This window comes from Abramis brama (assembly GCF_963993115.1).
Source record: "Abramis brama genome assembly, chromosome: 2".
Lineage (NCBI taxonomy): Eukaryota > Metazoa > Chordata > Actinopteri > Cypriniformes > Leuciscidae > Abramis > Abramis brama.
This window is the reverse complement of record NC_139964.1, coordinates 36,744,108-36,761,083: the sequence shown is the minus strand read 5'-3', so window position 1 is coordinate 36,761,083 and position 16,976 is coordinate 36,744,108. Positions and strand designations below refer to the sequence as shown.

Sequence of the window (16,976 nt, the reverse complement as noted above, 5' to 3'; positions counted from 1 at the left end):
ATGTATGCATGTATGTCCCAAAAGGCAACTTGAGGTAAATTATAAGGTCAGAAAAGGAAGTAAAAAAACAGGAAATACTGTTAACAGGAAAAATCCCATTCTGAAAACAAATATGCAACTTTAAGGGTTTCAAATTGATTGTAAAGTCTTGAAATATAAGAAAAGTGCAAGTGTAAACAGCTTTACACACACACACACACACACACACACAATCTGAAGGGTGATCCTCGCTCCGATGCAGTAACTCTCTCGATGAATGCTCGATCAACATCAGCATCTTGCGAACAGACGGATTTCACCTCAGACGCGCGTCAATTTCGCACTGGACGCGCGAATGGATTCAAAATATTCAAGCGTCCAACTAGACGCGAATTTGACGCGCTATTCGCGTTTGGTGTGAACGCACAGTAACGTAGTGCTTTTTTAAATGTTTGATTGCGTTCGCTGTGTTGTACGACGCGAGGGAGCTTTAAAGAGCTCCGAATCACGGCTTTGCAACCATTGCATTTAACGTTAGCTGCTAGCTGTCTTGCTCTGCGGCGTTTCCAGTGTGAAGTATTTACACAAAGCGGACATGTGGCTAGCCGCAAACTGCGGAACGGATTTCTCTCATAACTCTGTGTCTCATTGAGCCGCGCCTCCGTTCAGGAAATCCATTCCGCAGTTTGCTGCCAGCTAGCAGACTCGCCGGCGGGAATGACTTTGAGTCATTTCAGCAAACAACATTAAAGCGCAGACATGACTCATGGATATCGGACATCTCCGCAGGTTGGATCGGGAAAATCCGATACGTGAATTACGCTGGTATCGGGTCCCGATACCGATACTGGATCGGATCGGCCCCATCCCTACAATTTAATAATTTTTTTTCTGGTATTTTGTTTTCCCTGGTATCTTGTTATTATATTAACATTATTATATTTTAATTTATTTTATTTAACAAGGATGTTTTCTTTGCTGCTGTGCCTTTAAACGTCCTCTTGACATGAGATACAGTGCTTATTTGAGACATTACTCATTATATTTGATCCGATTCTGTGAAAAGCAACAAACAAACAGTTAAGATTAGAGTAAAATGATCACAGATATTGTAAAATAAACTTCTCCTGCTCTTTCAAATGTTGGGATCCTTCTGTAGGATGTGCACAGCGGCAGGTGCTACACAGCCAAGAACATTAAACTGCGTTTAACTCCTATTGTTAGTACGTCTGCTGTTTATCCTGCTTCCACTACAGCTTGGACTCACTGTTTAGGCAGGCATTTGTAGGAAACAAAAACTTTTTTGTACATTTGGGTAAATGCTGTAACATATGGACACAATAGACATACTAACAACATCTAAAATGTAAGCAGTATTAGTATTTAGATAAATGTAAAATATTAACGAATCCTTTTATATCATAAAAATAGGCTATTTACATAGTTACATAAATATATTGTATTTTTAGATTCCTTAATCCTATCCTGTAAACCTAAACATGCCCAATTTTCAACAACATAAAACCCAAAAAACAGGCGAAACAGTATAAAGAAATGCAACAGACAAACAAGATCAAAATAATTTATTCCAAAAATGGGAAAAAAAACTATTTTTGATATCACTAATGTAAACCTTTGTCAAAATAACCCTTCTTGAGGTGGCAAATTTAGAATTTTTAATAGGTGTAGGATTTAAAAGTTTTTAGTAATTCGTCCCCTTGGAATTATAAGGTTCTATCTGACATTTTTGTCAAAATTTAGTTATTCACATATTCTTATTCTGTGACCACTTCTTTACATTATGTGATGTTGTTTTTTAAGTTGTGTACATTTTGGAACTTTTTATTTAGAAAATAAAAAGGTTCTTTCTACACAGTCGAATGGAATGCAAAAACTTTAAAGCTTAATACCTCAAAACTGCTCAGAACGCAGATAGAACCTTATAATTCCAAGGGGGCGAATTACTGAAGTAATGAAGATGCAAATTAGCCTTGGCTATAAACACTATTAAACCAACATGGGAAGATAATCTATGTTCACTGTATCTGTCCCTACCAAAATAAACTATTAAAAAAATAAATAAAATAAAGATCATTGATTAAAGACTTGAAATGGATCTGCTCCTCACACAACATAATCATACAGATTCTAAAGATTTGTAATTACATTGATCATAAATGCAATATAATCAACTGATTAATTCCATTAATTAAATATTCATAGATTAAATAAGGATTTGTAAACATTTCTACATCTGTAAGGTTGTTTTTAAGTAAATGATATATGTTTAGATGCTGTCAACACATCAATATTGCACTTTTTTAGTGGCAAACGCAAGTAAATAAGTATGTGATGTATGTGAAGTATGTGATCAAAGCACATTTCATTTTCATTGGAATTGACTTCCTTAACTCAAAAGATAAAGTAAAATGGATTCCTCATGATTTATGGAACAGGTACATAACACTCTTGGACTAACTGTGTCAACAACAAAAAAACTTTTGTCTGAAAAGTTGACGACTGAGCCAGGCTGTCCACACATCTCTACATGATGCCGATTTGCTGATCCATTGGCTATTTCCCTTCATTCTCTTCAGCACTCCTCCCTTTCCTCCTATTGAAGACAAGGCTTATAGGGCTTGTCACAGAGTTCCCTTTCCTGTCCCCCAGCCTTCCTTCCCATCTGCACCAAAAGCAGACCTCCCACCACAATCCATGTGTATACACGACCTTCAGGGACACTGTACTATCACGGCCCTTGTATGTTTCCGCCCTGTGATCTATGGACAGTCAACCACATTCCATTGCTGTCAGATGCTAAAAACTGAACATGTTTAAAGAGGGATTCTCACTTTTCAACAAATGATTGCTGTTCTGCAGACGCCTCAAGAGTGTGGTTACCAAAAGGCTCTAAGTGGTTAGTGTTTTGTGAAATCTAAAACCTTGCGGTCTCTGGGCGACCTCCAAGTTATACAAAGACATCAGAGGTAGCCACCCTAATTTACCCAGAGTATATGAATCTTCAACCCAATTCATCCTGACATCCAGAAGAAAATATGGGGCTTTGAGTTACACACATCTCAAATTTCTAATAATAATAATTTAGAATAAATAATTGCAGGCTATGTTTTTCACAATTTGTAGAAACTGTTCTTATTTTGTTTATGTTGGAAAAATGCACAGCTAAATTCTCAAAAGTTGAAATGGATTTGTCTATTTATCACTATTTTTAAGATGCAGAACAACACCATTAAAAAGGCACTTTTATCGCTTAGCTGCTATTAACTTTTCCTTTACTATATCGCTTATATCTTTTTCTTATGCAACATTTTTACAAAATACATCTAAATATGTTCCATCTTTGAATGTAAAAACACCCAGGCTGCTTACTTCAAAAGCTTTGAGATAAGCTTGAGTCAAACTTCATGTCTGCAATTAAGTTTTTACCAGACAGTGTTCAAAGATCTGAAAAAAGTTTCCTTACATAAGTTGAGTTAATGTCAGATGTATCACTGAGCACAAACATCCTCCCCACCGCTCACACAAACAGTTATGAACTCTACTTGACACTACTTGTTTGCCATGCTTGTGATAATCACACACCTTAGGGGACCTGTGCCATGTCAAGACATTTTTAGCACTAATGGAAACTTTTAGAACTGTCTAGATGGCAGTGTTTGCTGGCAGGGGTGATGTCTGGGTTATACATCTAAGGAAATACATTTTTAACTTTTGAGTCTTCACTTTTGTTGGGTCTGTTTCACTGCATGGGAGGAAGAAAAACAACTCAAGAATATAATATATATAACAACAATTATACAATTATATCAACAATTAGTTTATTGAAGAGCACAATATTCATGTTAAATGCCAGCAAGGAAAAATGTCTTATTTATGTTACAGTATAGGGGTTGTAAAAGGGGTTGGTTCATGTATAAAGCTGCTGTGTAAAGAAAACATGATCCAGAACCATAATATATACATATTTTAAAGCCTCATCTGTGTACATAATCTTATAATATAGGTACATAAGACCTCATGTTTGTGTGTATTTTTGCATGCCTAACCTGACAAGCCAAAAAAAGTGTAATCACTAACTATAGAAAGTTAAAGAACGTTAAATGGTTAAGACCTGTCTATTTTGCTGTCAATCGTGGATATTAATATGAGGGGTGATAATCAACAATAATCCTTTCAACATGACAATAACTGCTTGCAATATTTACTACATTAGTTGTTACAAAAGATGCTATCTTCACAAAATCAACTAAGAAAAAAGAACAATCTGTGATCAAATTCTTTGCTATAGGCTCTTAAAAATAAATGTTCCAAAATGAGTTTTATGTAGCGATGCAATAGCTCTATTTTTTGGTTGCTCAAAGAACCTTCAAGTGAAGAGTTCTTAAAAAAATTAAAAATTCTTAGTGTGAAGAACATTTTAATAATCTGAAGAACCTTTTTTCATAGCAAATAACCTTTTGTGCAGTGGAAAGGTCCCGTGAATGTTAACGGTTCTTAAAGGAACCATCAATGGAGAACCTTTCTTTTAAAAAGAGTAACAACAGCATGTGTTTGCATAATTTTTTTTTTTCTGGATTTTTAAAAATCTATTCAATAAATGGATGAATTTAAGGGCTTTTCAGGTAATAAAATCAGACCACAAACTGAAAAATAACCAGAGTGAATGCTTCTTTTAAACTAAATACACAGTCCAAACCATTGTAAACATTCAAAATGATGACTCAATCATTTTATCAGTTGGAATGTAGATTAGCCCATTCAAGTCAAAAAGTCTAAACTCAAATCTGCAAATACTAGACATATCACCACATTCCAAAAGGCGGTGGAATGAGAAGAATTTGAGCCGAGTGCAGTAATATGGTTTGTTTTATGTTTGCATTATGTGTGACTGGAGGCCCAATCCCTCACAGTCGAATATATTGAAAATATATTTTGTTAACACAGCCATGGAGACGTACAAAGAGTTCAGAAAACTGCAGGTGGAATATAGGTACATGGCATGTCGTAATTACCATAACGATTCTGAAGTGTAAGAAGCCTTCACTTGCTTGTAGAATGTGTAATTACAACGTGTACTGCAAACTCGTAATTTTCTGAGAGCTATGACTAAGGTGTGTTCAACTTGAAGCAGCGCTGTGCAGACCGATCGTTGTAAGACAGGATTCCTCAAATCCGGTCCAAAAAAGGGCAACTGCCCTACAGAGTTTAGTTCCATCATCATAAAACCTAAATTACAATTGAGTACGGCCCTGTTTACACCTGGTATCAAGATGCGTTTTAGTTGATCGGATCCTAAGTGGACAACGCTAAATACAGGTGTAAACGGGGTTTAAAACTTTTTGAGCTTGTCCACTTTCGACCACTTCCAGAGGTAGTCGAAAACGCATTCGACCGGATTGCTTTCATAGTGTAGATGATGTGGTCAAACAGCCGCAAAAGACTGCCTACTCACCGTTTACTGACTTAATGCATAAACATGGGAACCGTGCTAGCCAGAAGGGATTTAAACTTTGTGCTTGGTACGTTTTTCGTCTCAAGACAACATTGTTCTCTCACCATTCCTGATTTCTAACACACACTTTTCACAGGCACAGGTCACAGGCATTTGACGTCGTCTTGCAGCTATCAGAGCAGAAACGAAAGCTGATGCTCTCTGTGTGTTTTTCCGTCGTCTCTGTGCACGTTCATATATAACTTGCGTGAGCATATTTTGCCCATTAGATCGAAAGATCTGAAAAAACACATAAGCCGCGTTTCCACCTAAATTACCCGGAACAATTTGTCCCAGGAACTTTTTTACCAGGAACTTTTTTCCCCCAGACCTGTTTCATCCTCTGAATTTAAGCTTAATAAAGCCTGAACCTCGTCGTCGGTCCATCGGTCGTATTTTTTAAACTCCATTGTTGATTCGAATAGCAGACGACAGTTACTGCACGCACCGCAACAGATGGTGGTTGAATAAAATGCTGCGTGGAGTCAACCAATCAAAATGCGGCATGAACTCAACCAATCAGCATGTTCAGTGCCCAAGTCCCACCCCTGAATGTTCCTGAACTTTGAAAAAGTACTACCTCACCAGCAGGGGGGCAGTGTTTTGGAAAACACTGAAGCTTCCCCGGGCGCTGCCATTGATTAGCAGACCATCACCTGCTGTTAGCATTCCATTGACTCCCATTCATTTTGGCGTCACTTTGACAGCGAATAACTTTACATCTGAGGAGTTTAAAGACTCCATTTGTCCATTATTTATTTCTAAAGAAACACGAAAATGTATAAAAGGCTCCATTACCTTGTATCTTACGTTATGGCCCCGTAGAAACAGTTTTTGTAAAAATAGGCTAACGATTGCGTCATAACCACGCGACTCTCTGTCGCACAGTAGAGAGATTACCGCATGGACAGGAGAAGCACGCGGGCAATCGGGGGGACGTGGAGGCAAAATGACAAAATAATTAATCAGAATACTTAGCAAAAGTTGCTCCTGCTCCTAGCTAATGGACACCTCCTACTCACACTCTCCGTCTCTGCAAGTTTCGGAAGGGAATGATTCAGATTTCTCTTGGCACAGCTACTAGAAGACAGACAGGTTGCTCACGTCACATCTACGTCGTCAAGCTCAGTTTGAGTCTGCGCAGTACGCTCAGCCATCAGGAAGTGAGAGCTTCTAATTGACTTCACTTTTCTCCGTTGAATCCAATGGGGTCGCTGTGTCCATTTCTTATACTGTCTATGCTCACGAGCAGGGACTTTCGGAGGGGGAAATATTTACCCGGAACTTCACATAGACCCTGGTTCCTGCGGTGTAAACACACAGAGTACCACTCCAAAGTTCCTAGTTCCTGGGGAAAGTTCTTGCGGTGGAAACGTGGCTATACATTTACCTGCTTACAGACCCTCTCCTCAAAGAAATCAGGACAGAAGTGGTTGAAAGTGGACAAAAGAGAGATTAAAACACCAGGTGTAAACGGGTATGTGTCTCCCTCGTCTACTTGTGATCCGATCGACCAAAACACATACCAGGTGTAAACAGGGCTTAAATCAATTTGTTTTGCCAAGAAATATTGGGCAATTTTGGGAGAATAGGAACATTCCACAGAGATAAAGCACAGCTTTTCGTACTTCATCTCTGAATGATGGACAATCCAGTGGAAGGTTTTAACTTTAAACCTTTTTCTCCTTCAAGTAGACGTCAAGATTTATGTTAGTGTTAAAGCAAATAATGGGTGAACCCTTCAGAACAAGGGGTTTGAAAGTAATAGCAACAAGTGTCCTTGTTCATGTTGTTTATGCAACAAGAAAATCCTCATCAAATGTGTTTTAGCATGGGAAAGCATTATTAGATTGAATGTATATTGTATATATATTCAAAGCAGTTTTAAAGACTTTATAAAACCTAGTTTTATAAATAAATCCTAATATAAAACCTAGTTTTACAATAAATCTCACTGTAAATTCCAGTTGTCAAATTTATTTGTCCAAGATTGACAGATTTAAAAAAAGGACAGTTTTTTTCTGACATGACAATGATTAAAGGATACGTAAATCTATGTACGCAACTGGTTCTAGCAAACTGGCAGCTGTCAACTAACTGGCAACTTTTCCCACACAAAATACTGCTAAATATTTCAAGCATTATCAGGATACTGCAGAATGTATAATTCCTTACTGTATGTGTCATTGAATAATATAATGTTAATATGCCAGCCTATTTCAGCTATTTAAAGTTGATGAAAGTGGCCTCATTTATTTAAGTGAATTGTTAAACTTACACATAGAGCACAGCATAACTGACACAGAGACAAAATACCAGAAGGTCCCTACACACTAATGTACATTATTTTAACAGCATTTTTTTTAAATGTGATGGTTCACTTAAGGATTTCTGGGAAAGTATTGATTACTTTTTACTTATTGTATATCTCAAAATAAAAGTATAAATAAAAAATATAACTATAAAATAAGCCTTATTGAATATAACTTTTCTTCATAAATTATATGGTATTTCATACTTTTTTAACTTCTAAAACACTTTTTACAGTAAAATGCATTGTCTTTTAAATAATACCATTAGATCATACATGGTAAGGTAACTTTTACCTTCTTCTTAAAGTTGCATGTTTACAATGTAGGTGATTTAAGCAGATAAATAAACCTCACATGACAGTTGTGCATGGTGGGGACTGGGGAGTCTCAATACACACTGCAATTTGAGTTTACAAGTGCACCTTACTGGCATGTTCAATATGGAGGTGAATATAGGATACTTCTCAAACCTTTGCAACTACACATCACTGTGTTGAAACACTTTACTGCAAAATACTGGCACTAGGTTCGCCCACATAATTCCTCCTAAAAACTTGTCTGCTTTCTTCCCCTGACTGTGCAACAAGGGTCCCCGTGTGATGCCAATTGGTCAGACTTACCTATGCACTTGATCTCGAAGCCCCGCGGTGGTTTGAGGGCCCTCCGTGTCCATCCTTCCCTCAGGACCTCCAAATGATCCTCCTTGCCTTGAATGAGCAGAACATGTTCATCTATCCAGCCCAAGAAGAAGGTCTCGGATATGGCGTCTGTGACTTTCTTATTCCAGAAGTGCTGCATGTTCTCCGCTTTGAAGTCAGCGAATATCTCATAGCCGGTGTGATGTTGCTGAAGCTTCTCCGTGACCGCGGCGGCTGCTTCATCTTCCGTGCTGACCCGTGACAGCACTATGGCCAAGGAATGGGGCGCTATCTGCAGGAACTTCTCCATTCTCCGGCGCGTTTCACACACAGGCCACGGCGTGGATTGCGACCCTGTCCGATGCTGTCCGGCACTCACACGGGGTTTTATTGCGCACCTTATTGAATTTCCAAAACGAACACATTGCACCGTATTTCAGTTTATTTCCAGGAGCCGAAGCGCTGCGCGTGACGGCGGAGGGTCCACCAGCATGATACGCGCGAGAGACGAAAATGTCATTTATTCATCCGACAAACGCTTGCAACGCCGCGTTCCGTACGGTGCGCCCATAGCCCGATGCCAGCAGTCCGTTGGGCAATATTAAACCAGGCACTGCACTGATGGGCAAAGCAGCCGAGCTGAATGATCAATGGGACTGTCTGTACTAATAGATCTCAACCTGCCTCTTTCCACACCTCTCCCGCGACATTCTGCGCATTCGGCCGAAAGCAAGCGAGACCGATTCCTCCACCATCGAGGCCTCTTGAGCGGCGGGTTGATCGATCACTGCATTCATCGGTGATGTTTGTTGGCCATAGAGCGCAGGAGATGACTTCATTCCTTCTTATTCACGTCTTCATTTGGTGCACTCTGAGGTTGCCTCCCAGTCGGTCTATACACTGTTTGGGGCGTTCATATAGACCGTGGGCTTTCTGGTGTCACGCTCGCAGCCGTTAACTCGTCTCGGAGGCGTCGGGTTCTTGTCCCTGACGCCGTGCGCTTGGTGTCTGTCCGGTGCGGCGGATTAGATTGGACGTGTCGACAGAGAGCGCGCGGATCACCAGATGTTTTCCTGACTCCACCTACAGGCGGCCTTCAAAACATCGCGAGTGTCGTGCACGAGCCTCGCAACAGGTGAACATGGGGAAAGCAGAACGAGAGCTGGCGGTCACAGATTAGCTCAACGAACTTTTAATATTTTACAAGAAAGAAAAATGATGGGGTGGACTTGAAAGAGTCTATGAGAGGATAGGCTATGTTTGTGTTCTTTGTTTGTGTGTGTGTGTGTGTGTGTGTGTTGGCCAATGTGTTTTCTTCATTTATCCGGCACCTTCCTTGGTTTCGGTGCCTTTATCTAGTTCTGAATACAGGCTAAGGCATAATGTTACATTTCAACTGATTATAATTATGGGCTGATTAAAAAGAGCAAGTGCATCTGGGTCCAAAGCAAAAATATTAAAAATAGGCTATCCCAATTTAAATCGCTTTGATTTAGGCCTATTGGACTATATGATGGGTTTTTGATTAAACACAAAGAAATGTTTTTTTCTTTTTCTTTTTTTCAAAGGTTTCGCTGCCTAAAAGGCACTGAACTGTATAAAATGCCCCAATCACAAATAGGTGGTGACACCTATTTTTTTTCTACAGATATTAGCACATTAATTAACCCAGTCATATAACAGTCGTCTTTATAATGAATTCCTTTTTATAGCTGGAATGTATAATTGAATTCTTAACTTAATCAATAGGCCTAATTGAAAAACTAAAAAACTCTGGAAGTTTTGTACTTATTCAACATCATCATTAGGCTAGTTCTTAATTTTTGTACAAAAAAATAGCTTTCTATAGTTTTAGTTTTAATTTATCTTATTTATGACATTTTGTACTTTAGAATATTTGTATTCGTTTATTTCAAAAAAATTGTTTTATTGATTTATGTATTTTTTCTTTTCTTTTTTGGTAGGCAGTTTGAGTTTGTGGACTGTTATCTGAAAAGAATTTGGCCTTGTTTGCATTTGTGTGAGCTTCTTTTCTCTAAGGCCTTGATCAATTATCTTGAACACAGAGAGCAAGGGCACCCAGGCATTGGTGTCAGCTTTCGGTTCCCAAGTTCCCATGGTGTTTCCTCTTGTTTAGTTATTTGAGTATCACTAGAAAGAACAAAACTGAATCTTTTAAAATCCTGACCTAGGGTTGCAATTGTTTAGATAAAAAGGCATTTCTTTACACACTCCCACAGGCCCATGTAACTTCAGAATTGACACTGTGTTGCATTTCACATTAGAAGGTATTTAGTAATCAGGATTACTTATTAACGGACAGCTGAATTCATAGATTTTGAAAAGCTAACTTAACAAATCCTGGGTTATAGAGTAACCATGATTACTGTGTAACCCAGAATAAATATACATTCACAACTAATGATCATCATTTGTAAAGCTTGAATGAGCTGCAGGTAACCAAACAGCACAATGCTTTGTTGAATTAAATATGCAGGTTGTACTTTAAAACCGCATTTTAAGTGTCTTCTAACAAAATGTGATCTCTTTTTTTCAGACATCACTGTAAAATGAGCTGTTATTTTAAAGCGTTTTTGTTGTTTTGAACTTCAAAAAAGGGTTCTGAAACAAAACCAGCTGAGAACCAATGATGCGTTTATAGTGACATCTGCTGGCCGGACTGTTATTTATACTCTACAAAAAACTGAATTGCATGATTTGATGTAGTCTACGATTTGCTTCTATGTATTTTTTTCTGGGGGCAGTTTCATACAGTGCTTCTATTCAAATTATGAATGGTCTTTATATATCTGTCTGCTGCACTTTTTTTTTTTTTTTGTCGATTTTCTCAAAATTGTTCAGACTAAATCCCAATCTTTTAAATAGATATTTCTACTAACACCTCATCATAAACCTCCAAAAAACAAACAAACATTAACTTACCTCAGTAGCACAGCAAAAACTTGTAGTTGCAAGGACCTTTCATTAATATTTTCTTTACCAACAGCTCCTTTTTTAATTATTTAATTGGACTTTCACATCTAAATTGAAAGATAAAGAACACAAGAAATGAGAGCCAAATTCTACCATTAGCATAATATTATAGTCTCTTAGGCTATATAGTGTTGGGTAAGTAACTAAAAAAAGTAATTAATTACTTGTTAATTACATCTTCAACATAGATTACTGTACTAATTACCATCTAAAAAGTATTGCATTACGTATTTCTAATTTTCTAAATTTTTTAAATAAACAATATAAAATTGCATAAAATATTAGTAAAATGGACAAAGTTTTTAAAGGGAGGTTACATTAAAAACATACATTTTGACATTAGCCGTTAAATCTTGATGTTAAATCCACTGTTTTATATATAATTGCTCTATGTCTATACAGTATTTAATGAAATAACACCAAAGCAACTATAATTAAATTACAGAAAAAGTAACCCCTTAATTTACCTTTTCAAGGGATAAGTAGTAATAGTAATAATTACTTAGTAATGAGTTACACCCAACACTGCTCTTATATACAAGTCAAAAACTTTGACACACCTACTCACTCTTTATTCATACGATTTTCCACATTTTAGAAGAATAGTAAAAACAAAATGAAATAAAACAAATAAAATGTTAAATTCCTCTTCAAATTAGTCACTCTGTCTGGATGCCAGCTGCTGTGATGCTTTCATATAATAGCTCCTGCATGCTGCACACTTCTCATTCACTATTTAATCCAGTTTTTTGTTTTGTTTTTTTTGTTAAAATTTTGGTTTTCGTAAAGAAATGTATACATATGAATGATTTATATTTCATGAACAAGCCTTTATATCAAAAGATTTTTAAAAGGACAAACAAATTCAAGAGTGCCCAAGCTTCTGCCTGGTAGTGTAGATTTTCTCTAATCGAGCAACCTCTTAATACGCAGACCATATTGTCTATATATCTGAATTTTTTTATATCATCCATGTGACAAAAACAAGCAGATTAGAGACATAACAAGCACTGATTTATTTAAATAGAGGAAACTTAAAAAAAGAGAGAATTTAACAAAAACATCACTCCAAAAACAGTAACAAAGAAAATTAATTTGTTCTCTCACTGGAAGACATTTCAGAGGTGTGTTTTCATATATATATATATATATATATATATATATATATTCTAAAATGTGGAACAAAAGAAGAAGAAATGCAAAAGAAAGGTGTTGATAATGTTCATCAAACCCTGTGCATTGATCACACTCCTCTTTTTTTAAACAACAAGTGTTACCCTGGACCGGGTGACCTCCAACATATATAAAGTCTCGAGGCTTTCTAAAATCAACAATTAAGAGGAAAAAAAGGCTTAGAAAAGAACTCTTCATTGTCTTAGGGACATTAGTGGCAGTATCTTAAACATCTGTGTTTCCAGGGTTAATAACATCTGTTGGTCATTTTCCAACCTAATGCAAAAGCAACAACAGCACCTGTTTGGAAACTTTTCAGCTAAGTGCATGAGGAGAACCTTTTAACATAAGTTAAACACAAAAATCGCCAATCCCCCACACAGGCATATTTTCACTTAGACAATCTTTCTGTAAGGCACTACCTGGACCTCCTATCCTTCTTGGCCCTATCTGCACTTTTTTCCATAGTCTTTTCACTGTCGCCCCTGCATTTGGGGCAATACCATTTACCCTTGGGCTTGTAGGTGAGTCCAACACAGGAAAAATGGAACCACTCAATAGGACATTGCTCATTGTCGCAACCAATCATCTCCCCATAGGACACCTGTTCACAGAGGCAGTAGGTGGGCTCGTTGGGATCGATGGTGAACTCCACCGGCGATGCCTCTCGCTCTTGCTTGGCCTTGGAGCGCTTCTTCTTCTTGGCCGACTTGGACTTTTTCTCACGGGGCTGCTGCGGAGGCTCTTCTCCCAGGTCCTCCATGGCACCGTTGGCACAAGTGTCACGGCTCTCGCTGTTGCGCTGACGTCTGGGTCGCCGCGTCGAAGAGCGCTCGGGCAGAACATTCGCGGAGGTGCTTGCGGGGTCATGCCTCACCTTCTCCACTGGTCGCTCTGCGTCTGCCGGCTCCAAGAAGCAGGGCGAGTGGGCCTCGATCTGACGCGAGCGGTTTTCCACCACCTCCATCATCTGGGTGACCACGTGGATTTTCTCATCTCCCAGCTCCTGACTGCTGATGAGCGCCCGCTGCAACTGAATCTGCAGCCGCTTGCGCTGCCCACTGTCACTCTCCTTTTTGTACTTATCATAGATCTCATCCACCTCCTTGAGGACCTCTGAGTGGCACAGGAAAAAAAAAAGAGAAAGATTAAGTGAGGTGGCTTGTGCACACCGCATGCATTTTACAAAGCCATTCTTTATCATACTCTACTATGGAAGCCCATTTCCATCACAAAAAAAAAAAAAAAAAAAAAAAACATAATTATGACATAAAACAGTTTCTCAACTAGTGGGTCTTCTGAGTGGGTCACGGAGTGTGCAGTCAAAGAAACAACAGCAAACGTAATTCAATGTTTTTCTTAAGCAAGACTTTTATTTTGAAAGACATGTGCGTGAAAGCTATTGATACTTCTGTCAGACGCAGTTTAAGTAAAGAGTGCCTGAGAAAAATGCGTTGTCCTGATTCAGTATCCACGGTCAGATGAGATGTTGTCAGGCTATATGTCAGTGTCAACGTTATTTTCTAAATAAAAAGTCTCTCACCTTAACTTTCTTGTAGATCACTTTATTATAAATAAAGCTTACAACGTCGTAGTTATGTCAATTAGTAAGTAATGAAATTACCAAAGAGTATCAATAACAGGTACTTTGTGTGTTAGCTGGGAAGGTATGATGTTCATTATATTAATTCACGAACAGGTTATGTTAGTATTGTGTATTTATTTGTGTTTGTCCATGGTAACTGTTGTTTCTGTAACAGGTAACATGATCGTGGTAACTGTAACATTGCCACTTTTTTCACTTAGTGTTATTTTGTCTATTTTTAAATGACTGTGGTGCCAACTTACTAACTTTATTGAATTAACAAAACCTATTTTGGGACTGCTATTTAATATCCTACCTTATACTGTATATTCATCAGTTTTAGTCATATTCTTACAATTATGTAAATGTTAAGTAAAATGGGACGGTACTTTGTGTGTGTCATTTTGTATTCATATAAATCATTATAATACACACACACATATAGATATAGATATATATGAATTAGTTCAAGTTCTTAAAAAAAGTTGGGTCGCGGCTTAATGACCATGGGAAAATGTGGGTCCCATGACCAAACCAAGTCGTAATTATGACAAAAAGTCGATATTAAGGCATATTAAGTCGATTATGACATACTAAGTATTTAAGTATCTAAGTATTTATATAATTATAAGATTAAAAAGTCAAAATATGACAAAAAATAAATAATTATGAGAAATTGACAAACTAATAGCCTACTATTTAAAAAAAAAAAAAAAAAATTATCTAAATGATGACCAAGACAGTTTGTCATTACTTAGACTTTCATGACTTGTTACGTCATAGTATGTCCGAATTTAGACTTTTTATGTCATTATGAATTACAAAAGCACGTTTATTTTTCTTATGTGGCGGAAATGGGCTTCCACATAATACAGTCGATTGTTTGGTATTCGCGATGCATGTATGACAGGGTTGTTGTTCTAGTGCTTAATCTAACGCTGTGGAACAAAACCATGCAACCAGTCTAACGTTACCTGCCCAAGCACACAGTGCGTGCGCCTCGGTTTTTATCAAAATATGAGGAACTACACGGTGCTTTGCAACGTGAATGAATCGTTTCCCGTTGCATATAAATAATTTTGCTCGGTAACCTTCATTTGCAAACTGTAAAGTAAAAACTCGAAGGCTTTACGAGGCGTCGGCATCGAGCTGTAGATGTTTCGGCAACATGCGAACAAAACACACGCCGCTGAAAGCACCATTACGTCGATACTATGGCAACTAAAGCGATGCGTTAAGAAGGAGCACTGCCAAACAACAGTACAGAGTATGCACTAGTCAAAATGGCTGATCACTGGTGGTAGGATAGTGTTGCTGGAACAAACATAGTTGAATGTGCTAAAGACAAAATACAACTAAAACACAACGGGCGTGGACAGCATTGGAAGCACCGATAAAATGTTTAATCAAATGTATTTTATGTTACTGTGAAGAAATTAAACGAAGCCGGTCTACACAGGGTGAAGTGCACACGATGTAACGTTAAAATGTGCATAAATATACATCATACCGCACTGGCACCTTTCACAAATGTTTCGCTTACCTTGATACTTGGTGTCGATCTCTCGTAACAATGAAACATTCCTCTGTATATCCAAAGGCAGCGATTCGACACATTCCAAATAATCCTCCACGTAGTTGACAAGCTGCGATTTTTCCACGTTTGGATAATGCCCTAACATGATGATAGTAATGCATCAAGCAGCTATGCGCCTTTTCGAGAAGAACCGCGTCTTAAAAATAGGTGCTTTTCACACATAGGTTCCTTTAAAAATGTATTAGTTGGCAACCTCGTAGAGAGCTACTCTTTCCGGACAAATACAGTCCAGTCTTCTCTGGCTACGAGAACTCCTTCAAACAAAACTATCAGATGTGCGCATGCGCAAGATCAACCCATAAAATGCCGCGGTTTGCATTTTCAGACGGTTTAGCCAATGAGAGGTGGCGTTGCTGAGATATGGGCGGATCCAGGATCAGCTGGGCGCGTCCACACCAGAGTTCTAATGGAACACTGGAGGTTCGATTTCATTAAGGGCGAGATGGATCCATACGAGCACAGCGTTATGCTACGGTTAGCAAATATACTGTTTATAATGGGATGATGTAATGACAAAAGACATCAGTTGTAGTAGCGTCATAAATGAATTGGGACTAGGGGCGAAAATGCTATTGATAGTGACAAAAATACCCCGAAATTCAAATTATGGAGACTACGATTTAAGATATTTTTGTTAACCCCTGAGTTCAAAAAAAAAAAAAAAAAAACTGACACAGAACAACAATATAAAAACACAATATGAACACAGACATAGCCTATACATAAATATAAAATGCATTTCTAATATGTAAGCTAAAGAGTTGTAAATTTATAGTAGACACCGGAGTACAATAAGAAAATGAAAAATAAAAACCAGAAGGACAGTCAAGTCTTTTTAAACTTGTATCATTTGTTTATATTTCCTAACGTAATTGTTGGCCTAGTTAATTATATAAATTACATATTTTCAAATAAAATATGAGTTGATGCTGATGTAATTTGGTAACCCAATTATAATTTATTTAAAATAATTTATTTAGAATAAATTATATTAATTAAATTAACGTATTATGTTATTAATTACACAAAGGATTTTAATATGGTAAGAATAAAATGCTCTCATAAAAAATCCCTTGAAAATCAGCTCTAGCGGACAAGTATTGTCATTTTATTGAAGTTAAATAACTGACTGGAATAGGTTTTCATATATATATAATCAGTTTTCATGTTAATATTAATTGTCAAT

At 37.5% G+C, this 16,976-nt stretch overlaps 2 protein-coding genes across 2 annotated transcripts in view; both read right to left on the bottom strand.

Annotated features, from left to right (window-relative positions):
* Window positions 1–11,286, bottom strand: part of stox2a (storkhead box 2a) — a 54,840-nt gene extending 43,554 nt beyond the window's left edge. The window contains exon 1 of the mRNA XM_084100930.1: window positions 8,424–11,286. Within this exon, the coding sequence (XP_083957056.1) occupies window positions 8,424–8,751 (328 nt within the window). The 5' untranslated portion in view covers window positions 8,752–11,286. The remainder of the gene's footprint in view (window positions 1–8,423) is intronic.
* A 1,141-nt stretch (window positions 11,287–12,427) lies between these two features.
* ing2 (inhibitor of growth family, member 2) lies at window positions 12,428–16,046 on the bottom strand. Its single transcript, XM_084100961.1, has 2 exons — window positions 15,737–16,046; window positions 12,428–13,724 (listed from the first exon to the last, which is right to left on the bottom strand). Exons 1-2 carry the CDS (start codon window positions 15,873–15,875, stop codon window positions 13,027–13,029), a joined length of 837 nt encoding a protein of 278 aa, XP_083957087.1. The 5' UTR covers window positions 15,876–16,046; the 3' UTR covers window positions 12,428–13,026.
* Between the last annotated feature and the right edge of the window lie 930 nt (window positions 16,047–16,976).